This window comes from Anolis sagrei, chromosome 1, assembly GCF_037176765.1.
Source record: "Anolis sagrei isolate rAnoSag1 chromosome 1, rAnoSag1.mat, whole genome shotgun sequence".
Lineage (NCBI taxonomy): Eukaryota > Metazoa > Chordata > Lepidosauria > Squamata > Dactyloidae > Anolis > Anolis sagrei.
In genome coordinates, this window is record NC_090021.1 from 269993944 (window position 1) to 270016217 (window position 22274).

The 22274-nt window shown below is 39.3% G+C and overlaps 1 protein-coding gene across 1 annotated transcript; it reads right to left on the reverse strand.

The window, feature by feature from the left end:
• Nucleotides 1-111: 111 nt before the first annotated feature.
• On the reverse strand, nucleotides 112-17659 carry COMMD9 (COMM domain containing 9). Its single transcript, XM_060764708.2, has 6 exons — nucleotides 17575-17659; nucleotides 15608-15733; nucleotides 15196-15335; nucleotides 14712-14746; nucleotides 2140-2243; nucleotides 112-1085 (listed from the first exon to the last, which is right to left on the reverse strand). The coding sequence occupies exons 1-6, from the start codon at nucleotides 17623-17625 to the stop codon at nucleotides 945-947; spliced, it is 597 nt and encodes a 198-aa protein (XP_060620691.2). The 5' UTR covers nucleotides 17626-17659; the 3' UTR covers nucleotides 112-944.
• Nucleotides 17660-22274: the final 4615 nt, after the last annotated feature.

Sequence of the window (22274 nt, forward strand, 5' to 3'; positions counted from 1 at the left end):
AATCAGCAGTCAGAAGGACAATGAAAAGAGAGCCACATCTATATGTACCATAAATATCCCAAAGAGGAAAAGAAGGAAAAACTTCAACCCAGAATAAGCTATTTGAAAGTATTAAAAGAAACTGCTAAATTTAATTTCCAGCCAAACAAATAATACAGAGTGCTCCTACTTCGTAGCAGCCTGAAGGGGAAAATAATTTATTCAGAAAAGAAAACCATGAAATGTAGGGTTATTTTAAAAAAACAAAAACAAAACTGAAACACTTAATATTTCATAAGCAATGCAGTGACATTGTTGCTACAGGAACAGGTTGCTATTAGCAACCTTTTTGATACATCCAAACCTCTCGCAGAACCTTCCACTTCTTGTTAAATCCCGTACCAAGTGACAAAACAGTCCCTTTTCCATTAGAAGCTGGGAACGAATGCTTCCAAAATTCATTTCCACCCTTTAACTTAAATCTAGGTTCACAGAAGGCAATTTTGTGGTGAGCTCTGACAAAACACACAGCATCACAATTGCTCTATTTTAAAAGATCTGCCTCAGTGAAGAGGAAAACTCTCCTATATCGTGCTGCTGAGCCCAACACCTTTCAGAAGTGTGCTGAGGCTGGAAGCCAACCTATTCACTGCATTCATGCTTTTGGTTTCCTAATTTCAGAGCAGGGAGATAAAAATGCTGCTTCATTGGTTGCTGCTCTTTCCTTTTACAGGTCTTTGGATTAGGCTGGGCTATAAACCTCTCCTGGAATACAGAAAAGGTGAGGGCTTGCTTGACATTAGGCATTTGACCAGGAACAAGTTAAATATTTTGCTTCTGAAGGAAATAAAAGTCCCACTTAAAACTTGGGGGACAAAAACAACAAAAGTGTTTATAACATATTGGGAAGACAGGAAAGTTTCTTTCAGCATGTAAATGGCTTCTGCAGCTCTTTAGCCAAAGGATTATTTATTTGCTATTGTAGAAAGCTGGTCCCGAATCCTTCCCAGGCCATCTAGCATAGTATCCAATGTTTGTTTGTTCAACTCTACTGTTAAAGTAGAAGCCGAGAAGTCATTCCCACACAGGGCAGCATCTTCCTTAATCTGAAAGAGAAAAGGGAGATTTCAAATATCCCAAAGAAACCTCGTTTTACTCTCATCCTATCTCAGATCTTCTATGAGTTTAGCATTCTTTATCTAGAGCCTCCGGTGGTGCAGTGGGTTAAACCCTTGTGCCAGCAGGACTGAAGATTGACAGGTCATTGGTTTGAATCTGGAGAAAGCGCATATGAGCTCCTTCTGTCAGCTCCAGCACCCCACGTGGGGACATGAGAAAAGCCTCCTACATGGATGGTAAAACATCAAAACATCTGCCGTCTCCTGGGCAAAGTCCTTGCAGATGGCCAATTGTCTCACACCGGAAGCAACCTGCAGTTTCTCAAGTTGCTCCTGACACACACAAAAAATCCCTTATCTGGAATTCCTAAATCTGAAATACTATGAAATCTGAAATTGTACACATGGGAAGCAGAGAAAATGATACTTTTGCTTTTGAGTGGTTCAAGTTACATAAACTTTGCTTCATACACAAAATAATTAACAATATTGTATAAAATTATATCCAGGCTATTGTATATAAAGTGTATATGAAAGATAGATTAATTTTGTGTTTAGGCCTGGGTCTCATCTTCAAAACATCTTATTATGTACATATATACAAATATAAGAACTCCAACACCTCAAAAAATCTAAAATCCTTCCTGTCGCAAACATTTCAGATAATGCATATTCAGCCTATACTAGGTAAAAAAAACACAAAACAAAACATAGGATCACATGACTTCTCTTTCAGGGGTGGAATCAACTTATCATGAGAGTCATCTTAAAAATGACTTTCCAATTTGTGGCAAGAGGAAGGGGAGTAGGTCAATATATAGGTTTTCATCCTGTACCTTCCATCCATGGCAGATGTAGTGGGAAAAATGTAGAATGAAGTAGAGCAGAAGTGTATTCTGCTCTACTGAAGACCTTTGAAAACCAGGAGGCTTGGAGAGAATGGCCTTGAGATTCAACAAAGGAATTACCAAGCCCAGTGCATTTTCTGACACAGAAAAGGAACAAAATGATTGTCTGAGAATACTTGACTAACTAGCAATACCTTCAGCTGTAGCAGGCAGGTAGGGACAGCCATTCTGCTGATACTGTCTGAGGAGGTCTTGATGTCAACTCTCCAATCCATATCCACAAGGCGGGGCAAAGAAACTGGAAATAAGATGGAAAGCCCATGAAATTAACAAACCATGCTCTTTCAGATGAATCCATCGGTCCACCATTGTTCCTGAATTATAAACCACCATTACAATGTTCCATAAGTCTTTAAAGAGGCATCTTCATTAAAAACCCAGATCCTCTCTTCAAATTTGTAATGCTCTTCATTGTAAAAAAATGTTTGTCCAAGTAGAATATTGCAGAGTTCACATGCTCGCTGGAAAACAGCAACATTTACACAAACTCATTCCATATCAGCATGAAATGAGCTGTACTACATACAGGTTGATAGGTCAGGTAAAGTGTATCCTGCAACTGGCAGCCTTTATTACTACTGCACTGGTTCTCAACCTGTGGGCCCCCAGGTGTTTTGACCTACAACTCCCAGAAATCCCAGCCAGTTTACCAGCTGTTATGATTTCTGGGAGTTAAAGGCCAAAACAAAAGTGGTTGAGAACCACTATACTACTGACTTTGCTTGCAGGACTTATGGAAGCCAGAGTCCAACAAAATATGGGCAATGGAAACATTTTGATCCTCCTTAATGGTAACGGTAACACTGTGACCAAAACATATATTTTGAATGCAAAAAAGTGCTGGGTATAATCCTGTAAACATAGTTAAGTTTATGAATCATGTTTCTTTTTCTTTTTCTAATTCCAAGCACTTCTTGTTATTAAAAAAGACCTTTCCAAGACACAAAATGATGGCGGCAGCTGGGGGCGGAAGGCAAAACATGAGAAATAACACACATTCTGAATTTTCTATGTATTTTTAAATCTGTACTTTTAAAATAATCTGTAAAATATTGTGCCCATTTGGTGTAATGGCTTGAGTGGTGGACTCGGGTTTTGAGATTCACAGTTCAAATTTCTACTCAGCCCTGAAAACCCACCAAGGGACCTTGAACATATAAAACTCTCTCAGACAAAGGCAAGGAAAATCCACTCTGAAAAAAATCTAGTTAAGAAAACCCTATAATGGGGCCATTGTAAGTGGAAACAAAAGCTTGTCCCTTTAGGAGAAAAGGCAGGATAGAAAGAATAAAAATAGTAAGAATCAGTAGCACATAATGGGAAAGACCACAACACCAGAAATACATGTGAGTGGGAGATTATACTAGGACAGATGGACAAATAATATGAATCTGAGTAAGGCAGGTTCACAGGTCCAGCCTCCAGTTAAGCGGGGGGGGGGGGGGGTTATGCAGTCTATCAAACAGTGTTTGACTGCAATTTGCAGCATTCTTCACCACTGACTATTCTGACAAGGGCTGCCAGGAGCTGATGGTGTTCAACAACATCTGTAGGGGTGCTTGATTCAAAAAGACATTTACTTCTGCCAAAATAGAGAAACTAACCAAAGAAGATAAGCTGGTCTAAAAGAAAGTTCCAGTCATTGTAACGGTGATAAAAGGACAGTCAAGCCTCCACTTCCGAAGGAGAAATTAAAGTCTGGTTTGCCCCATTACAACAACAAGAAAGAAACTCTTCTTCCTTGAGCAATAATGAGAGATAGGCCTTAAACCTGGAAATTCACCATTGAAGGGTCGCAGAAGAACACCATTGCCTAGAACAAAGCAACTCTTTCTTCAAGTTATGGCATCACCGAAAAACCAGTTTTCTTTTTCTTTTCTTTTTTTTTTTTTTACTATTTATTAAACAGTGAATAAGAAACCAAAATGGCAACCAAAATTAGTTTAACTCTAATGTCTTGGCATTGCTTCCTAGTACTCCAACTCCAGAGGATTTTAAAAAGCCCCATCACAAGGTCATCTGTGCAGTACTAATAGGATGCATAAATCCTTTTTAAGCCTCTCTTCCTACCATAGGAGTAAAAAAAAATCAGTTTTAAAAAAGTTCTTTCTAGCAATATCAAAGTCAACATCCAGTAGCAGCTCTGCACTTGAACAAAATAATATATCAGCAAATCAAAGCAATAAATCCCAGGAGGAAGCACTATAAATGCACTATCAGAGAACCTTTTTAAAATAAGAGAACACAATGTAACTTATTATTCTTTTTAAAAACATTCTGCCCTTCATCCAGCCTAGTTGAACTGATTTGTAACCTAGTTTACATGTTAACATTTTTCTAGCATCCTATCTATCACCTCTTCCTATTCTATTGCCATTTTTTTATCTGAGAGAGATAAAGATGTCAGGAGCTGAAAACCAGCCAATGGAAAGACCATGGCTGCGATTCTGGAGCCCCCTAAGAGAGGGAAGCCGATGTAGCATACGTGCCTGGTATATCAACCTTCTGTGCCTCATCTGTTTGTTGGAGCTCTAGGGCTTTACTTCCACTTGATGGATGACTCCCAGAGATCGGTCTGACCTTCTTTGTACCAGACCAGAACTAATGAATTCAAGTTGCAAAAAGAAGCAATTTCTGGTAATGCTGAGGAAGCAAAAGTCCTAGATACGCCTCCAGGTTGGGATCCTAAGTATACTTGTTAGAAATTAAGCCCCATTAAGCTCAGTGGAACTTGCTTCCAAACATATATGCAGAGACAGAATCAAACATCGACACACAAATGTTTGTCCTAGAATTAACAAAATAGAAGCTTGTGTCAACTTACAATCTAATGTATTGTTATGGCATAAGCTTTCAAAGACTGGGACACAGAAGCTTACAACATAATAAATGGGGCAATGGCTAGATAATTACTCAAGGTCTGGGATTACTACAAACTCCTCACTCAGCCTTCAATATCTGTGGGGGATTGCTTCCAGGACCTCCTTCGGATACCAAAATGTATGGATGATCAAATCCCTTATTTAAAAATTGTGCTGATGTAAACATGGTGACTTCTGCATCTTTGGGAAGGCCATTGCACAGGGTTTGCGTGAGCTGCTGGGTTATTTTAATTTTTTTGAAAATCTTTGGTTGGTTAATTTACGTGGATATATTATATACTCAAAATATATTAAATATAATTAACAAGCTAGGACATATTTAAGGTATTAAGTGTTTAAAACTATGTGCCTCAGCATTTCATGAATATGAGTGAGGCCTAAAGGCTTTGCTGAATAGCCAAGGTGTCAACCAGAGAACATTCCACAATCAGGATGCCCCAGCTAAGTTCATTTCCCAGGTCCCTTCACAATGTATTGACTTCATTGGCAGGACACAGAGGGGGTGGGGGGGGGGTGGGCAGCAGCAGGCATATATATGGAGAGGCAGTCCCTCACATATTGAGCTCCCCAAAAAATTAAGAGGCCTACATCCTCTTAATACACCAGATCCCATCTGATTGTGTAATATTAGCAGGGTCAGGTTAGGTTAGTACTTAAACGGGAGACCATCAATTAATACCAGATGCTGTAAACCCTATTTCAGAGGAAGGAACTGGCAAAATCATCTTTGAGTACTCCTTGGCTAAGAAAACCAATGGCAGGCAATTTGAAAGGGTATGTATACACATGTACAAGCAATTTAGGGATTTAAATGTCATCACCAGCACTTGGAATTCAGACTGGAAACATATTGGTCTTGATGCTACTCTTCCATGCTGTTGCCCACCCCTCTGCTGCAGAGTGATTTTCTTCTGGCTCTCTTTATACAGGCAAAAATTATGTCAGTATTTCATCAATGTTATTGAATTGTTGCCAACAACAATTGAGTACCCTTCTGGGTTGAGAAGGGTGGTAATCAAATACTGCAAATAAATAAATAAAAAAAATCATGTTATTAATAATTATTCACTTTATTTTATAACCACCTTTTTACCCATGTAGGAACTCTGAAGGTGATTTTACTTTTTGAGCTATTCCATTTTCTGGTGTTTTTGCTTTTGCAACTCATTGAGAAAACCATGTTCCTAGATGACACTAGAACAGTAACAGATTCCATGCCACTTACAACAATTTGCTTTCCTCCCTCTGTCAGTATTGTACAAACAAGACCTAATACAGCCAAAGCGCAAGTAGCAAGAGTTTATGCCATGTGGTATTTGATTAGAAGACAACCACATACTGGCAGAAGATGCCACTTTATTTTCTCTGCCAGAATTAGACAACAGTGCTTGCATCCAATATTTCGCACACACCATATGTGCCAGCGGGAAGAGCCAAAACCACCGCAGGAAAGCAGATCAAAATATTATTATCTCTGACAACCAACTCTGAGACTTAGTACTAGATAACCAGTCATAAAACATCTACAGTATAATACGAGTCCAAGATCATTTTCCCCTTCCGAAACACAGAACTAAACCATATGGTGTGTTATATCTCTGAGTCCCAACTTTTTTAATATTCCGAAAGAAAGGGGCATGAACCTGATCCAGATCACAATAATTCCACTTGAAAAACTGATAAATTAGTATTAAAGGAGAAAAAGATTAATGTGGGAAGATCCCCGCTCCCACCAATATCTGCAGGGCTTACGTTACAAAAATTTCCTGAAATTGCAAATAGAACTGAGCATGATAAAATTACTTAAATTACTATTCCAAGCATACCATAAAGTTGCCCTGGGATATCCAGAAATTTCTAGAAAGATATCCTCTAGAAATTCGCTAGGTGCTCCAGGGGGGCTCTATAGTAACTTTCACGGGAAGTATATCAAGGACCTAGTAAATTTGTAAGGAGACCATTTTTCATGAGTAAGTGAAATCTATGGGTTCAGAGATTACCTATTATGATATAATATAAGGTAATGGATTATATGTCTTATAGAAAGATAAAGACTGATTGATATCTTAATGTTAAATATGCTAATCTTAGGAAGAAGGAAAATATTTGTGGTTGACAAATAATTAAATAGGGGATCCACTATTGTACAGTGGCACTTATTTCACATGCTAGTAAGGTAAGGCTCAAAATCCTGCAAGGCAGACTCAGCAATACATGGAGAGAGAGTTGCCAGCTGTACAAGCTGCATTAAGAAAAGGCAGAGGAACGAGAGACTAAATTGGCAATATCTGCTGGATAATGGAGAAAGGCAGAGAATTTAAGAAAAACATCTATTTCTATTTTATTGACTATTCTAAATCCTTTGACTGTGTGGATCATAATAAATTGTGGCAAGTTCTTGGTGGTATGGGGATAGCAAGCCACCTTGTCTGTCTCCTGAAGAATATGTATAACGAACAAGTAGCAACAGTAAGAATAGACCATGAAATAAAAGACTGGTTCAGGACTGGGAAAGGAGTACGGAAGCTGTATACTCTCACCCAACTTATTCAACTTGCGCCGTGCAGGGCTTGACATCATGCACCTTGTGAGGCTTGACAAATCCAAGGCTGGAGTTAAAATTACTGGAAGAACCATTAACAACCTTAGATATGCAGATGATACCACTTTGATGGCTGAAAGCGAGGAGGAGCTGAAGAGCCTTCTAATCAAAGTGAAAGAAGGAAGTGCAAAAGCTAGATTGCAGTTAAACATAAAAAACCAAGATTGTGGCAACAAGACTGATTGATAACTGGCAAATAGAGGGGGGAAATGTGAAGGCAGTGACTGACTTTGTATTTCTAGGCGCAAAGATTACTGTAGACACAGACTGCAGCCAGGAAATCAGAAGACATTTAGTTCTTGAGAGGAGAGCAATGACCAATTTCAATAAAATAATTAAGAGTAGAGACATCACACTGGCAACGAAAATCCACATAGTTAAAGCAATGGTATCCCCCATAGCAGCCTATAGATGTGAGAGCTGCACCATAGAAAAGGCTGAGCGAAGGAAGATAGACACTTTTGAACTGTGATGCTGTAGGAAAATTCTGAGAGTTCCTTGGACTGCAAGAAGATCAAAGCAGCCCATCCTCCAGGAAATAAAGCCCAACTTCTCACTGGAGGGAGAGGTATAAGAGGCAAAGATGAAGTACTTTGGCCACATAATGAGAAGACAGGAAAGCTTGGAGAAGACAATGATGCTGGGGGAAATGGAAGGAAAAAGGAAGAGGGGCAGACCAAGGACAAGATGGATGGATAGTATCCTTGAAGTTACTGGTTTGACTTTGAAGGAGCGGGGGGGGGGGGGGGTGGCCTCAGCCGACAGGGTGCTCTAGCGTGGGCTGGTCCATGAAATCACGAAGAGTCAGGAGCAACTGAGCAAATAAACAACAACCCCCTTAGTAATAACAGCATTTATGGTGCATTTTGAAATTGACACTACTACATACACAGAGTTGCAGTAATCATTGTATCAGTAAAGTCAATCAACTACATGGCAGATGAACAGCATTATCTCAATAATACAAAGTAGTCTCACTGTGGACTTTGAATCAGGGTAGAATTTGAAATAGGATTGTAAAGAAATGTTTATTATAAAGTGTTTATTATACTGTGTTTAAACTGTATTTGTGGTTTACATTTGTTGCCATGGCCTAGCTGTGAGGGATAGGTTGCCATGGTGACAAGGCAGCAGAGGAGGTGGGCGGAGCTTAAGGAGAAAAAGGTTTGAAAGTGTCAGTTAATTTTCAGTCAGGAGGATGAGACCCTGAGAAGAGGGCAGAGTCAGTTAGGGCTCTGTGGTGTGAAGCAGTATAGATTCAGTTAGTTTTAGTGTTTGTGAATATTTCTTCAGCAAGGGAGCTGAAGGGAAACCTAGTTAGATTGCTTTGAGGAAAAAGAATCTAACAGAGGGGGTTTTAGGATCGCCAGTAGTGAAAGACTGGAGATCAGTGGCTTGATCCGGTATAGGACAAACAGTGAAAATATTCACAACAGGGAACACTGAAATAATAAAGCACTTCACTGAAGAAGGAGTTTATAAGATTGTAACATCTAAAGCCTGAATGTATCTCAACCAAGCCATATTGTAACCATCAAACATATGCCAAGCTCAACATCTCAATATTGCAACAATTACGCTTTGTTTAACAATAAACTTGTTCTCTTTGTATTTTAAACCTGCCTCCTCCATTGATTTTAAGTTCGGTGCATTCCACTCTACCAAAGTTACCCCACAACGCAAATAGGGACAAACAGAGACTTTAAGACCAGTGTCTCTATACATATTGGTGGCAGTTTAATTCAGCAGTCTTCAGAACTTCCTTATATTTTTGGTGATCCCATTTGGTGGGATTAACACTACTTCTTTACATTATATTGGTGGCATTGATACGTTCTTTGCATTCTTGGTGGCATCCAGTGGGATTAGCGCTTCTTTATATTTTTGGTGGCAGACGACGGGATTCGTGTAACAACTGATCGAGTGCCTTAAATTTAATTTAGGAATAAGTTGTGAGGAAAACCACGAAGAGAATTATTAAGAACTTTTATTGGCCTGGCATGTTCCAGAGGATCAAAGAGTTTTGCCAATCTTGTGACATCTGCCAGAGATTGAGTACTGGAAGGGATAAAGTTAAAGCTCCTATGATCCCTATGCCAATAATTGGAGAACCATTTTACAGAGTAGGCATTGACATAATGGGTCCTCTTTGTAAACCAAGCAGACGTGGTTACCGATACATTCTAACCATGATTGACTACGCCACAAGATATCCAGAGGCTGTAGCTCTGACTAACATCGAGACAACAACAATTGCAAATGCCCTGTTATCCATTTGGGGAAGAACTGGTTATCCTAGAGAACTGGTTTCGGATTTGGGAACCCAGTTTACTTCCAGGCTTATGTCGAAATTGCTTGAGTTATGTGGAATCAGACACCTGACTTCAACAGCTTATCATCCACAGACAAATGGACTAGTTGAAAATATGAACAAGACTTTAGTCAAAATGATAAAGTCTTACAGTCAAGAGAAGCCATATGACTGGGACGTCAAATTGCAACAACTGTTATTCGCCTACAGGACCGTCCCTCATGACAGTACTGGCTACAGTCCATTTGAATTACTATATGGAAGGAAAGCTCGTGGTCCATTGGATCTGATAAGAGAATATTGGGAAGAAAGTCCGGCGACAGATCCAGTTCCAGTGTCGGAGTATTTAAAGGATCTTCAAGCAACAATGAAGCTAGCTAGAGACATTGCTCAAGAACATTTGCTTGCGGCTCAGCAGAGACAAAAAGACTATTATGATTCTACTGCTAAACCAAAGATCTTCAACATCGGAGATGAAGTTTTATTTTTATCTCCCAACAAAACCAACAAACTTCAATTGGATTGGTCTGGACCCTGGAAGATCACCAGAAAGCACAACCACATAAACTATGATATTTTTGATGAACATTCCAATGTAGAAAGAAGAGTCCATGTAAACATGTTAAAGCCTTATGTTGTAAGATCTGCGAATGTATGTTTTGTTGTTTCGGAAGAGGAATCCGGTCCCTTTTCTTTTTGGGAGGGTGATCGTGAACAGTACAAAAATTTAGATCGGGTAGATATGAACATAGAATTGTCCCGACCACAGAGAAGAGAGATTGTAGAAGTTTCAAGTAAAAATTGGCATTCTGATAAATGTAGTATGTCAACAAAGGAAAATGGTTAGATAATGTGAAAGATACAAATAACAAATTGTTAAGATGGAGTTTATGTTTACAGGATTTTATATTTGAAACATGTTTAATTTCAAATGTTTCAGGTAAAAGAAATATAGTTGCGGACGCCTTATCTAGGATTCCATGGGTTAAAGGTTTGTATGTATGTGTAATTGAAATGTACTTAACCATAATATGTTTCCCTTTCAGAATTGATGTATATGTATATATTGTTGAATAATATGTGGAATTATTTTTGCCATTCTAGGATTGAGAATGGTCCAAAAATAATTTTTCTGGGGGGGAAGGTGTAAAGAAATGTTTATTATAAAGTGTTTATTATACTGTCATTGTTCAGGAGACGGCAACAAAGTACGTTCCAAAGAAAAAGAAAACCAAGAAGGCAAAATGGTTGTCTGCTGAGACACTGGAAGTAGCCCAAGAAAGGAGGAAAGCAAAAGGAAACAGTGAAAAGGGGAGATATGCCCAGTTAAATGCGCAATTCCAGAGGTTAGCCAGAAGAGATAAGGAACTATTTTTAAATAAGCAATGCATGGAAGTGGAAGAAGACAACAGAATAGGAAGGACAAGAGACCTCTTCCAGAAAATTAGAAACATTGGAGGTAAATTTCAGGCAAAAATTGGTATGATAAGAAACAAAGATGGCAGGGACCTAACAGAAGCTGAAGAGATCAAGAGAAGGTGGCGAGACTATACAGAAGATCTGTATAGGAAGGATAATAATATTGAGTATAGTTTTGACGGTGTGGTGAATGAATTAGAACCAGACATCCTGAGGAGTGAGGTTGAATGGGCCTTAAGAAGCATTGCTAACAACAAGGCAGCAGGAGACGACGGGATCCCAGCTGAACTGTTTAAAATCTTAAAAGATGATGCTATCAAGGTGATGCATGCCATTTGCCAGCAAATATGGAAAACACAAGAATGGCCATCAGACTGGAAAAAATCAACTTATATCCCCATACCAAAAAAGGGAAATGCGAAAGACTGCTCAAACTTCCGTACAGTGGCCCTTATTTCTCATGCCAGTAAGGTAATGCTCAAGATCCTGCAAGGAAGACTCCAGCAATACATGGAGCGAGAGTTGCCAGATGTTCAAGCTGGGTTTAGAAAAGGCAGAGGAACGAGAGACCAGATTGCCAATATCCACTGGATAATGGAGAAAGGCAGGGAGTTTCAGAAAAACATCTACTTCTGCTTCATTGACTATTCTAAAGCCTTTGACTGTGTGGATCATAATAAATTGTGGCAAGTTCTTAGTGAGATGGGCATCCCAAGCCACCTTGTCTCTCTCCTGAGGAATCTGTACAAGGACCAAGTAGCAACAGTCAGAACTGACCACGGAACAACAGACTGGTTCAAGATTGGGAAAGGCGTACGGCAAGGCTGCATCCTCTCACCCAACCTTTTTAACTTGTATGCAGAACACATCATGCGATGTGCGGGGCTGGATGAATGCAAAGCTGGGGTGAAAATTGCTGGAAGAAACATTAACAACCTCAGATATGCAGATGACACCACTCTGATGGCCGAAAGCGAGGAGGAGCTGAGGAGCCTTCTAATCAAGGTGAAAGAAGAAAGAGCAAGAGCCGGATTGCAGCTAAACGTCAAAAAAAACCAAGATTATGGCAACAAGAATGATTGACAACTGGAAAATAGAGGGAGAAACCGTGGAGGCCGTGACAGACTTTGTATTTCTAGGTGCAAAGATTACTGCAGATGCAGACTGTGGCCAGGAAATCAGAAGACGCTTACTTCTTGGGAGGAGAGCAATGTCCAGTCTCGATAAAATAGTAAAGAGTAGAGACATCAGACTGGCAACAAAGATCCGCATAGTCAAAGCCATGGTATTCCCTGTAGTAACCTACGGATGTGAGAGCTGGACCTTAGGGAAGGCTGAGCGAAGGAAGATCGATGCTTTTGAGCTGTGGTGTTGGAGGAAAGTGCTGAGAGTGCCTTGGACTGCGAGAAGATCCAACCAGTCCATCCTCCAGGAAATAAAGCCCGACTGCTCACTGGAGGGAAAGATACTAGAAACAAAGCTGAAGTACTTTGGCCACATCATGAGGAGACAGGAAAGCCTAGAGAAGACAATTATGCTGGGGAAAGTGGAAGGCAAAAGGAAGAGGGGCCGACCAAGGGCAAGATGGATGGATGGCATCCTTGAAGTGACTGGACTGACCTTGAGGGAGCTGGGGGTGGTAACGGCCGACAGGGAGCTCTGGCGTGGGCTGGTCCATGAGGTCACGAAGAGTCGGAGGCGACTGAACGAATGAACAACAACAACAACAATACTGTGTTTAAACTGTATTTGTGGTTTACATTTGTTGCCATGGCCTAGCTGTGAGGGATAGGTTGCCATGGTGACAAGGCAGCAGAGGAGGTGGGCGGAGCTTAAGGAGAAAAAGGTTTGAAAGTGTCAGTTAATTTTCAGTCAGGAGGATGAGACCCTGAGAAGAGGGCAGAGTCAGTTAGGGCTCTGTGGTGTGAAGCAGTATAGATTCAGTTAGTTTTAGTGTTTGTGAATATTTCTTCAGCAAGGGAGCTGAAGGGAAACCTAGTTAGATTGCTTTGAGGAAAAAGAATCTAACAGAGGGGGGTTTAGGATCGCCAGTAGTGAAAGACTGGAGATCAGTGGTTTGATCCGGTATAGGACAAACAGTGAAAATATTCACAACAGGGAACACTGAAATAATAAAGCACTTCACTGAAGAAGGAGTTTATAAGATTGTAACATCTAAAGCCTGAATGTATCTCAACCAAGCCATATTGTAACCATCAAACATATGCCAAGCTCAACATCTCAATATTGCAACAATTACGCTTTGTTTAACAATAAACTTGTTCTCTTTGTATTTTAAACCTGCCTCCTCCATTGATTTTAAGTTCGGTGCATTCCACTCTACCAAAGTTACCTCACAACGCAAATAGGGACAAACAGAGACTTTAAGACCAGTGTCTCTATACATATTGGTGGCAGTTTAATTCAGCAGTCTTCAGAACTTCCTTATATTTTTGGTGATCCCATTTGGTGGGATTAACACCACATCTTTACATTATATTGGTGGCATTGATACGTTCTTTGCATTCTTGGTGGCATCCAGTGGGATTAGCGCTTCTTTATAAGGATCCTCCACATTCACACTCAGAACTTCAGCTGAAATGCTACACTAACTTTTAATAAATGGTGAAGATACACAACAAAACAACAAACAAAACTGCCAAAATGGTTCTTGCACACAAATGGAAACAAAACCATTCCTTTCTGACAAAACATTTTTGGCACTATAGGCTTATCACTGATAAAGTTTCTAGACTTCCCATTTAATGTACATGATCTGTATCGGTAGGTAAATATAAATTTAGATATGGGAATAAACTGTAAAAGTCCCATGCGTGTTATTTTGTGGGGAAAGGGTCTATCAAATCTTCTTTTTCATTTAATGGGTGTACAATATTGAGAGATTATAACCATCAGACAGAGAATTTTAGATGAGATAAAATAGATTGGACGTAACTAATGTTTTCTGAAGCTTTGAATGTAATAGCAATGTTTTCTTTTATTCTAGAAAAAGTATTTTAAGTTTATTTTTGTTTGTTAGTTTGCTTGTACATTTAAATGTTGTTTTTGTATTAATTTGTTTAAATAAAAATAGTATGTAAAAAGAAAAAGAAAGACATCTTGTGCTAATGTGACACCAATATTGTTTTTGCACATAATCAGACACCATCATCTAAGGCTGTGATTTGCATGTCAGAGGCAGGAAATCCTCTCTCCCACCCCCATATGGAAGAGTGATATGCTTACCATATATTCACATTACTGGCATATAATTAAATATACACACATAGCAAGAAGTCACTGGTAAAACAGGCAGAAGTCAACATTTCACACGATCAACAGGGGAAGGAAGTGATTTCTGTGTGGGCCATTTCCCTCATATAAACCACTGAGTGAATTAGTAAGGGATGCTGAAAAAGTATGGAAACGTTTATCAGATGCCATGGTAACCAATTTACAAAATGCAAGTTATTCTAATATATGTCCTCTTACTTTGACTACTTTGGGCTTCGTTTCTCCAGGCAGAGCTAAAAAGGGAAGTAAAAACACACATTATGATAATGTATCCTGAAGCATAGAATAGCAGCAGAAACTAGAAGGGCATTAAGCAAATCCTTTTTACATAGTATATTATGTTGCAGGCATGAAGCCAGAAAAATCTAATCCAAAGAGAATACTCAAAGTTATCATCTCATGCTAGTTATTGCATGTCTACAGTTAGATGAGGGTTATAAACAATTCTGAAATATTAATAAGATTAACAATTCTGAAAGCATTAAAAACGAACTGTGCCTTTGTAAACTTCACCAATATAAAGCTAGATCCTGCTTTGTGTGGACTACATCTCCCAGGCTTCCTCAGTTGGTAGTCCTGACCCAAATCATGCCTAGGGGTATTCTAGGAAGTCCACTCGTATGCTGCAGCTCCTCTGGGAAATTGCCCATATCACAACTACCAACACAAACCTGACACTTACATATTTTCCAGGATTATCTTGGTCAAGAGGTTTTTAAGGTTCTGGTGAAATCCTTCAGGAAAAAGAGAAAGAATTTCTTCAGGAGACATCAGACCATGGTACACTGTGTATCTTGTAAGGTTGTGCAAGGAATGAATTAACTGTAAGGACCAACAAAGATGAAACACTATTATTTTCCAACAGGAGCTCAAAAATGTTCTAGCCTTTCACCACCCTTTCCAGGTAAAGCCACATGCACGTTGGCGTTTATGAGTCATGAATGTCTGCCCAGCTTCCCATTTGTCCCCTGTTCTCTGACCCTGAAGAACCCGTGAGTATCTAGATAGAAGTATATCCCACTGGTTTCAATAAGACTTATTTATAGGTAACCATGTGTTACAATTCAAACCTAAAACAACCACCAGCTTCTTACCTGGTTTGCTTCATTTGGTACAACGGAGAGGTTGGAGCAGACACTCTCAACCAGTTTGTCTGAGCCACTGGCTGAATGAGAAAAACATTCTTGGCACAACTGCCGAACAACATCCTTTGAAGGAGCCTAGCAAAGGGAAACAAACTGTAATCCTTCAAAAGTCATAGGCTATAATCATAGGCATTGTCTTAAACATACTTTCAAACAAATTAGTGGAAAATAGATTTATAAAGTTGCCATTGGCCATGAAAGTTAAACATATCTCTTATCTATAGATGCATTCTCTTGTTTTATATTGGATATTGGCAAGGTTACAGATGTGATTCACATATAACACATGATTTAATCTGGAACCCTATTTAAGATTATCTTATTAAGTCTCACTGAATAGAATGGGGCATATCTAAGTGATCATAACTAAACCTGCACTACAAAGTGTGTAAATGTATGTTTTCATTCATTTACTGAACTATCGAAGGTAATTTATTACTATATTGTACATAATATAGAGCTCAAATACCCTAAGGGCACTAGACCCTTTCTGATCTGATCTTCCTTTTTCCTTCCATTTCCCCCAGCATCATTGTCTTCTCCAAGCTTTCCTGTCTTCTCATTATAAACTCTGGTTAGTACTAGTCTGAAGACTGTAAATGAAAACCAGGTGCTGTAGGGTATATTTCAGAGGAAGGAATTGGCAAAACTATCTCTGGCTACATCTACACTGCTCTGTATCCAGGATCCCATCCCAAATTATCTGCTTTGAACTGGATTTTATGAGTCTTCACTGCCAAATAATCTGGAATAATCAGATAATCTGGGATCAGATCCTGGAATATAGTTAAGTGTAGATCTAGCCTGAATATATTCTTTGCCGAACTGGCAAAACTATCTCTGGCCACTTCTATTCTATCATATAAAATCCAGATTATCTGCTTTGAACTGGATTATATGCCAGTGTAGACTGATATAATCCAGTTCAAGTCGGATAATGGGGATCATCTGATATCTGGATTATACGGCAGTGTAGATCCAGCCTCTGTTTATTTTTTGCCTAACTTTTCCATAATTACTATTGAGAAAACACAATGTAACCACACCTGGAAAATATCTCCACTTACATTATTCAAGTGGAAATCTAAACTCTAATACTTTCTCTACATAAATTTAAGGAAACCATGTGAAACCACACAATTTTGCTAATTGACAACTTTTCTTGAGGAACAAATAATCTTGTGTTACCTACTGGATTTTAATCCAATCTCATATTTGGAATCCGATTTCTGCCTTGCTTTTTAAATTATTTGAAGCCACTTATTCGAAGGCACAAAATATGCATTTAAGAATGGTGCTCATGTTTGCTTGTTTTTTTAATTTTTTCCCCTTTCCCATTCTTCACCCCTTTTGTAGCATGACTTCTGGATTACAAATGTGTTATACAAATTATCCCACACACACACATATTATATATATACACATACACACACACACAGAGAGAGAGAGAGATACATATGTGGGTACATCTCTGCGCAATAAATGCAGTTTGACTCCACTTTAACTGCCTTGGCTCAATGCTATGGAACTGTGGGAGGTATAGTTTTGGCAGGGGAAGTAAAAAACCTTGTAAAACTACAACTCCCAGGACCCCATAGCATTGAACCATGGCAGTTAAAGTGGTGTCAGGCTGCATTAATTCTACAGTGTAGGTGCACTATAAGTCACCTCTTTGGTTAAAATAATTCAAACTCACATCTTTTGCCAAAACTCCTGCCCGGCCTGACTCCAAGTGGCCATTGGGAAGATAAATATTTTTCTTTTAAAACCCCATAGCATAGCACCTCGCAATTTAAAATGGTCAGATTCTAGAAATGCTCCTTAAGAGCTTTTCAGTGCCATGGTTCAAAAGTTTAAAACAGAACTGGGGGCCTCTGCAACAAGCAGCCTCGTGCAAAACACACTCCTTGACTTACTTTTAGCAAGATCTGAAGCGCTGCAAACATCTCTGGCTCCATGGCAGCCATGGTTCCCCTTTCTCACGTGACCAGCTGGCGGCCACGAGCAGGAACTACAGCTTTAGTCACGTGCTGAACTACTGAGCATGCTGGGAAATGTAGTTTTGCTGAGGTCTGCTGTAGGAGGAAGGCTTTTGCTCAATGATTTCAATGTCTGTGCTTTGCAGTTTGAATTATAGCATAGTTTACATACACATAGGAATCTATTTTTTACAAAGCATAAGCAGCTGTCGCTTATGCTTTGTAAAAAATATATTCCTAATACTGTAATAGCCTATATACCTCCTGTACTATATTATTGTATTATTATTAATAATAATAATAATAATAATAATAATAATAATGTATTGTCGAAGGCTTTCATGGCTGGAGTCACTGGGTTCTTGTAGGTTTTTCGGGCTATATGGCCATGTTCTAGAAGCACTCTCTCCTGACATTTCACCTCAGAGGATGCTTGCCATAGATGCAGGGAGCAATGGATTCAAATAGCAGGAAAAGTGATTCTACCTAAACATTAAGAAGAACCTCCTGATGGTAAGATCTGATCGACAGTGGAAATATGCAGCCTTAGAGTATGCTGGTGTCATCTGTTGGAAGTGGAAGTGCTTTGGTTTTGTATTTTTGCATGGCGGGAAGTTGGACTGGCTGGCCCTTGTGGTAGCTTTCAGCTTTATGAGTCTATAAGGCAAAATTACTATCCCACACAATAGTCTGCCATATACACAGTACTAGAGTTCCAAAGCAGAGAAATCAATGTGGAGAGACTAACAGGCAACTGAAATTATTTTGCTCTCAGTCTTAAAATCTAGAATACTCAAGATAAATTTTCCCTTAGGGTTCCCCGCTCCCTTGTAGGCATTTCTCTTTTACTTCTGCCTTATTTATCACCCTCACAAACTAACATATGAAATATTTCAAAGGCTTTCTTCTCTGCATGTAACTTTTAAACTGCTGGCAACCCAGGTTGCATTTCCCTCTTGAAACAAATCACATAATGCAACCTGGCGAACATGCAAATATTGCTCATGCTGCATTGGAAATGCAGGATTTATGTAAGCCCCCAATTTCAGAATCATTTTATATTTCAGAATATGAATCCCCTTGAAAAGTAAATGGAAGTCTTTTTCTTTAGTTATTTCTTTTTATTACAGAGTTGAAAATGGGATTCCTCTTGGAGCTTTTTGAAAGCATCATTTTGCCACCTGTGTACTCTTGAAATTAATAAAGATTGATCAGCTGTGAGGAAATACTACTTTTATGAATTTCTTTAAAACTTTAAAGACACTTTAAGTGTAGAGATTGTGTAGATTTTATATATGCACACACACACACACCTGTCTCCCTTTACATTGCATGCATGCGTGTGTCTATACATTTGTACACATACACACACACTCAATGTAAGGATAGCAGGGTTTATTTCTATACAACAGGGGTCCTCAAACTAAGGCCCGGGGGCCGGATGCGGCCCTCCAAGGTCATTTACCCGGCCCTCGCTCAGGGTCAACCTAAGTCTGAAATGACTTGAAAGCACACAACAACGACAACAATCCTATCTCATAAGCCAAAAGCACACTTCCCATTGAGATACTAATAAGTTTATATTTGTTAAATTGTGCTTCATTTTAATTATTGTATTGTTTTAAGTGATTTTTGCACTACAAATAAGATATGTGGTATGCATAGGAATTCATTCATGTTTTTTTCAAATTATAATCCGGCCCTCCAACAGTTTGAGGGACTGTGACCTGGCCCTCTATTTAAAAAGTTTGTGGACCCCTGCTATACAACCTCTATGGGCAGCATTTCTCCTGCAGTTGAGCTAAGACTGAGTTGGTCTTGGCCTTGGCCTTTTCAAGTCAAAAGTGTCTAGGCTGAGTGAAGTTTACCATAGCTTGAGAATCTACCATATTGATTTGCTCAGTTTGAATATGTAGATTATTTCCTGACTTTACCTTGCTCTGTGTCCAAGAATAATGTGATACTGTAAGGCATGTTCATGCAGAGTAAGCTTGTAGATATGAATACCCACCTGTGTGACAAGTAGACAGGCATTACATATACACCTGTATTGATTAACAGAGGGAAATTCAGCGAGTGTTGCTTGTTACCAGTTGCTTCTTCTACACAACCATTAAAAGCAAAGAACTCCCTTCCTAAGGAGTTAAAGATGCCTCCCCCTCCCTCCCTCCCTGCCTTCAAGAAATAGCTGAAGACAGCACCTTTGTTTGCTGGCCTACGAGAAGGAGTAGTATTAGATCGTAATAGTACTACCATTATACTTCTGATTAATAGCTACCATCCTTATCCTTGCCCTGTTCGCCCCACCAGCTCAACAGACATCTTGAGCAATGATTAATCTATTTGCCCCAAGGAACTGGAAAACTGATGCTTCTGTTTGATGTCTGATGTTTTGACTTATGTCTGATATAACAGGTTGCATTTTTTTTTTATTTTAATTGTTAAGGCATAGCTTGTTTTCATATGTTGGGTTGTCAATTTTTGCTATTATGGGTATAGTGTTGTTGTGTTTGGGCATTGAATGATTTGCCTTTTTATGTTTGGAATCTGCCCAGAATCCCTTTGGGGAAATAGGGTATAATATAAATAAAATTTTATTATTTTTATTATTTATTATTGCCTCTAGTCAGCCCTATAAATTGTATTTTATAATCTGCCATCAAAGTTCAAATTATCATAGGATGAATGTAACAGAGGCCCAGATATTTTCCCTTTCCAAAAAACAAAAACAAAAACAAAAAACCTAAAACAGTTCATTAGGCTCTGAAGTATATTTGAATAAAGATGTATATGTCAATCAGTAGGGCTGTTTGGGACTTGGGGTACATAATGAGAGCCTGGAGAAATGGCTTCCTATTCACATATTTCAAATGAATTTTGAGTTAATTGAGTCGTGCAAAAGTGTATTGTATAAGATCGTCCCTACAAGCCTCTGCATAATTAGCTGATTACTAGCTTTAAATCAGGAGTAGGCAAAGTGCAGCCTTTGAGTCATAGGGCCAAATTTGTGGCTACTAATATCCTCAGGGGTACAGTTTTCCCCTATGCTATCAAAGAACTTAGGAACCCCGAGACGTGGTGAAAATATTCCCACATACCCTAGAAGGTGATTTGGGGCATGGGGGGGGGGGAATAATACCAATGATTTTCTGACAAGGAATGTGATGGTGGTGTGGCTTTTAAGGTCTCCTGACTGTGGCCCTTGCCCTGTGACAGTTTCCCAGCCTTGCTTTATATCGGTTACTAGGAATTTGTGGACATCTAAGTGTTTTTGAACTCTCATCAGCCATAGCCATTAGAGCAGATGGTGAGACACAATGGGAGTCACAGTTCAAAATCTGGATTGCTACATGTTGCCCATCCCTGCCCTGTTGATTGCACATTTGGCTGAAACAGTATGGTGGCAACACTGGTCCTGGGGCAGTTGTTCCATTCAGTCTGTGGTTGATGTAGAGGCGGCCCTAGGTAATTTTCAATGGTAAGCAAACAGTATTTTGGCACACCCCCCCCCCCCAACCAATCACTGATATTTTCTGTTCGTTGTGGGAGTTCTGTGTGCCATATTTGGTTCAGTTCCATCATTGGTGGAGTTCAGAATGCTCTTTGATTGTAGGTGAACTATACATCCCAATAACTACAACTCGCATATGTCAAGGTCTATTTTCCCCCAAGAGCACCTCAAGAGCACCCCTGGGCAAAATCAACTATACTGCAAATGCTTACTTTGTGTAATGGGTTGAGCCGCCCCTAGGTTGATGTGTCCACAACTACATGTTTTTATAATGATTGATCATATTTTTCCTATAACTTTTGAAGTGCATCAAAGGGGTTCTTTTTGCTTCAATACATGGCTTCTTCAACTAGAATAGTTGCTCCTACCAGACAACTGATCTTGCAGTGTACTGCAAATACTCTTTGCAATGTACTGTATCATAAAGTCACCCAGTTTTACTTATTAGATAAGTCACAAACATTTCCAAATTGAACAGCCATTCAGATGTGGCTAGTCAACAACATAGCTCAAATACCTATTGATTTAAAGTTCTTAGAAGCCAGGAGAGCAAGACTTTTACATTTAGCATCTTGATATGATGGGCTTGTTAGTGTCATTTGGATGTATTGATCAGGGTTCTATAATTTGCAGTGATGCTTCCTTATTGATCGCAGTAGCTGATGGAAATTTCTTTCTCAAGCACTTGATCTCTCTCCACTTTACACTTTCTCTTTTCTTTTTTCCTTGGGTTCTGTTCTTTTTGCAGAGGTTAGCAGCTCATACTCGGTTCATGTGAAGTTCATTACTTATCTAATCATTTAGTACAATATTAGAGAACTTCCAGCCTGCTGACCAAATCTGTCCCATGGGACCTTGTGATGATGTATAGCAAGTTGTATGTTTTTTATTCTAGACAAGACAGAATTATAAAAGGCTGGAGAAATATGGAACAATTAAAAGAGCAAATATAGAGAATGAATCACTTAAAGCAGAGGTGGGCAAATTTGGCACTTTGGGGAGCAGTTTTCTACCCTTTGGGACAGCTTGTGGAATATTTTTCCCCCTCTGGCTCTTTTTGGGGTGCCAGAAATTGGAGTGGGGGGAGAGAAAAATCAAAAGCAAGCCAGTGTGGTTTAATGGTTTG

Coding starts and splice junctions, on each gene's coding strand:
- COMMD9 (XM_060764708.2), bottom strand. CDS start 17,625: ATGGCTGCCATGGAGCCAGAGATGTTTGCAGCGCTTCAGATCTTGCTA. Junction 2,244..14,711: donor CGAAGCCCAAAGTAGTCAAA/GTAAGAGGACAT, acceptor TCTTATTTCCAG/TTTCTTTGCCCCGCCTTGTG. Junction 1,086..2,139: donor CCTGCCTGCTACAGCTGAAG/GTATTGCTAGTT, acceptor TTTCTCTTTCAG/ATTAAGGAAGATGCTGCCCT.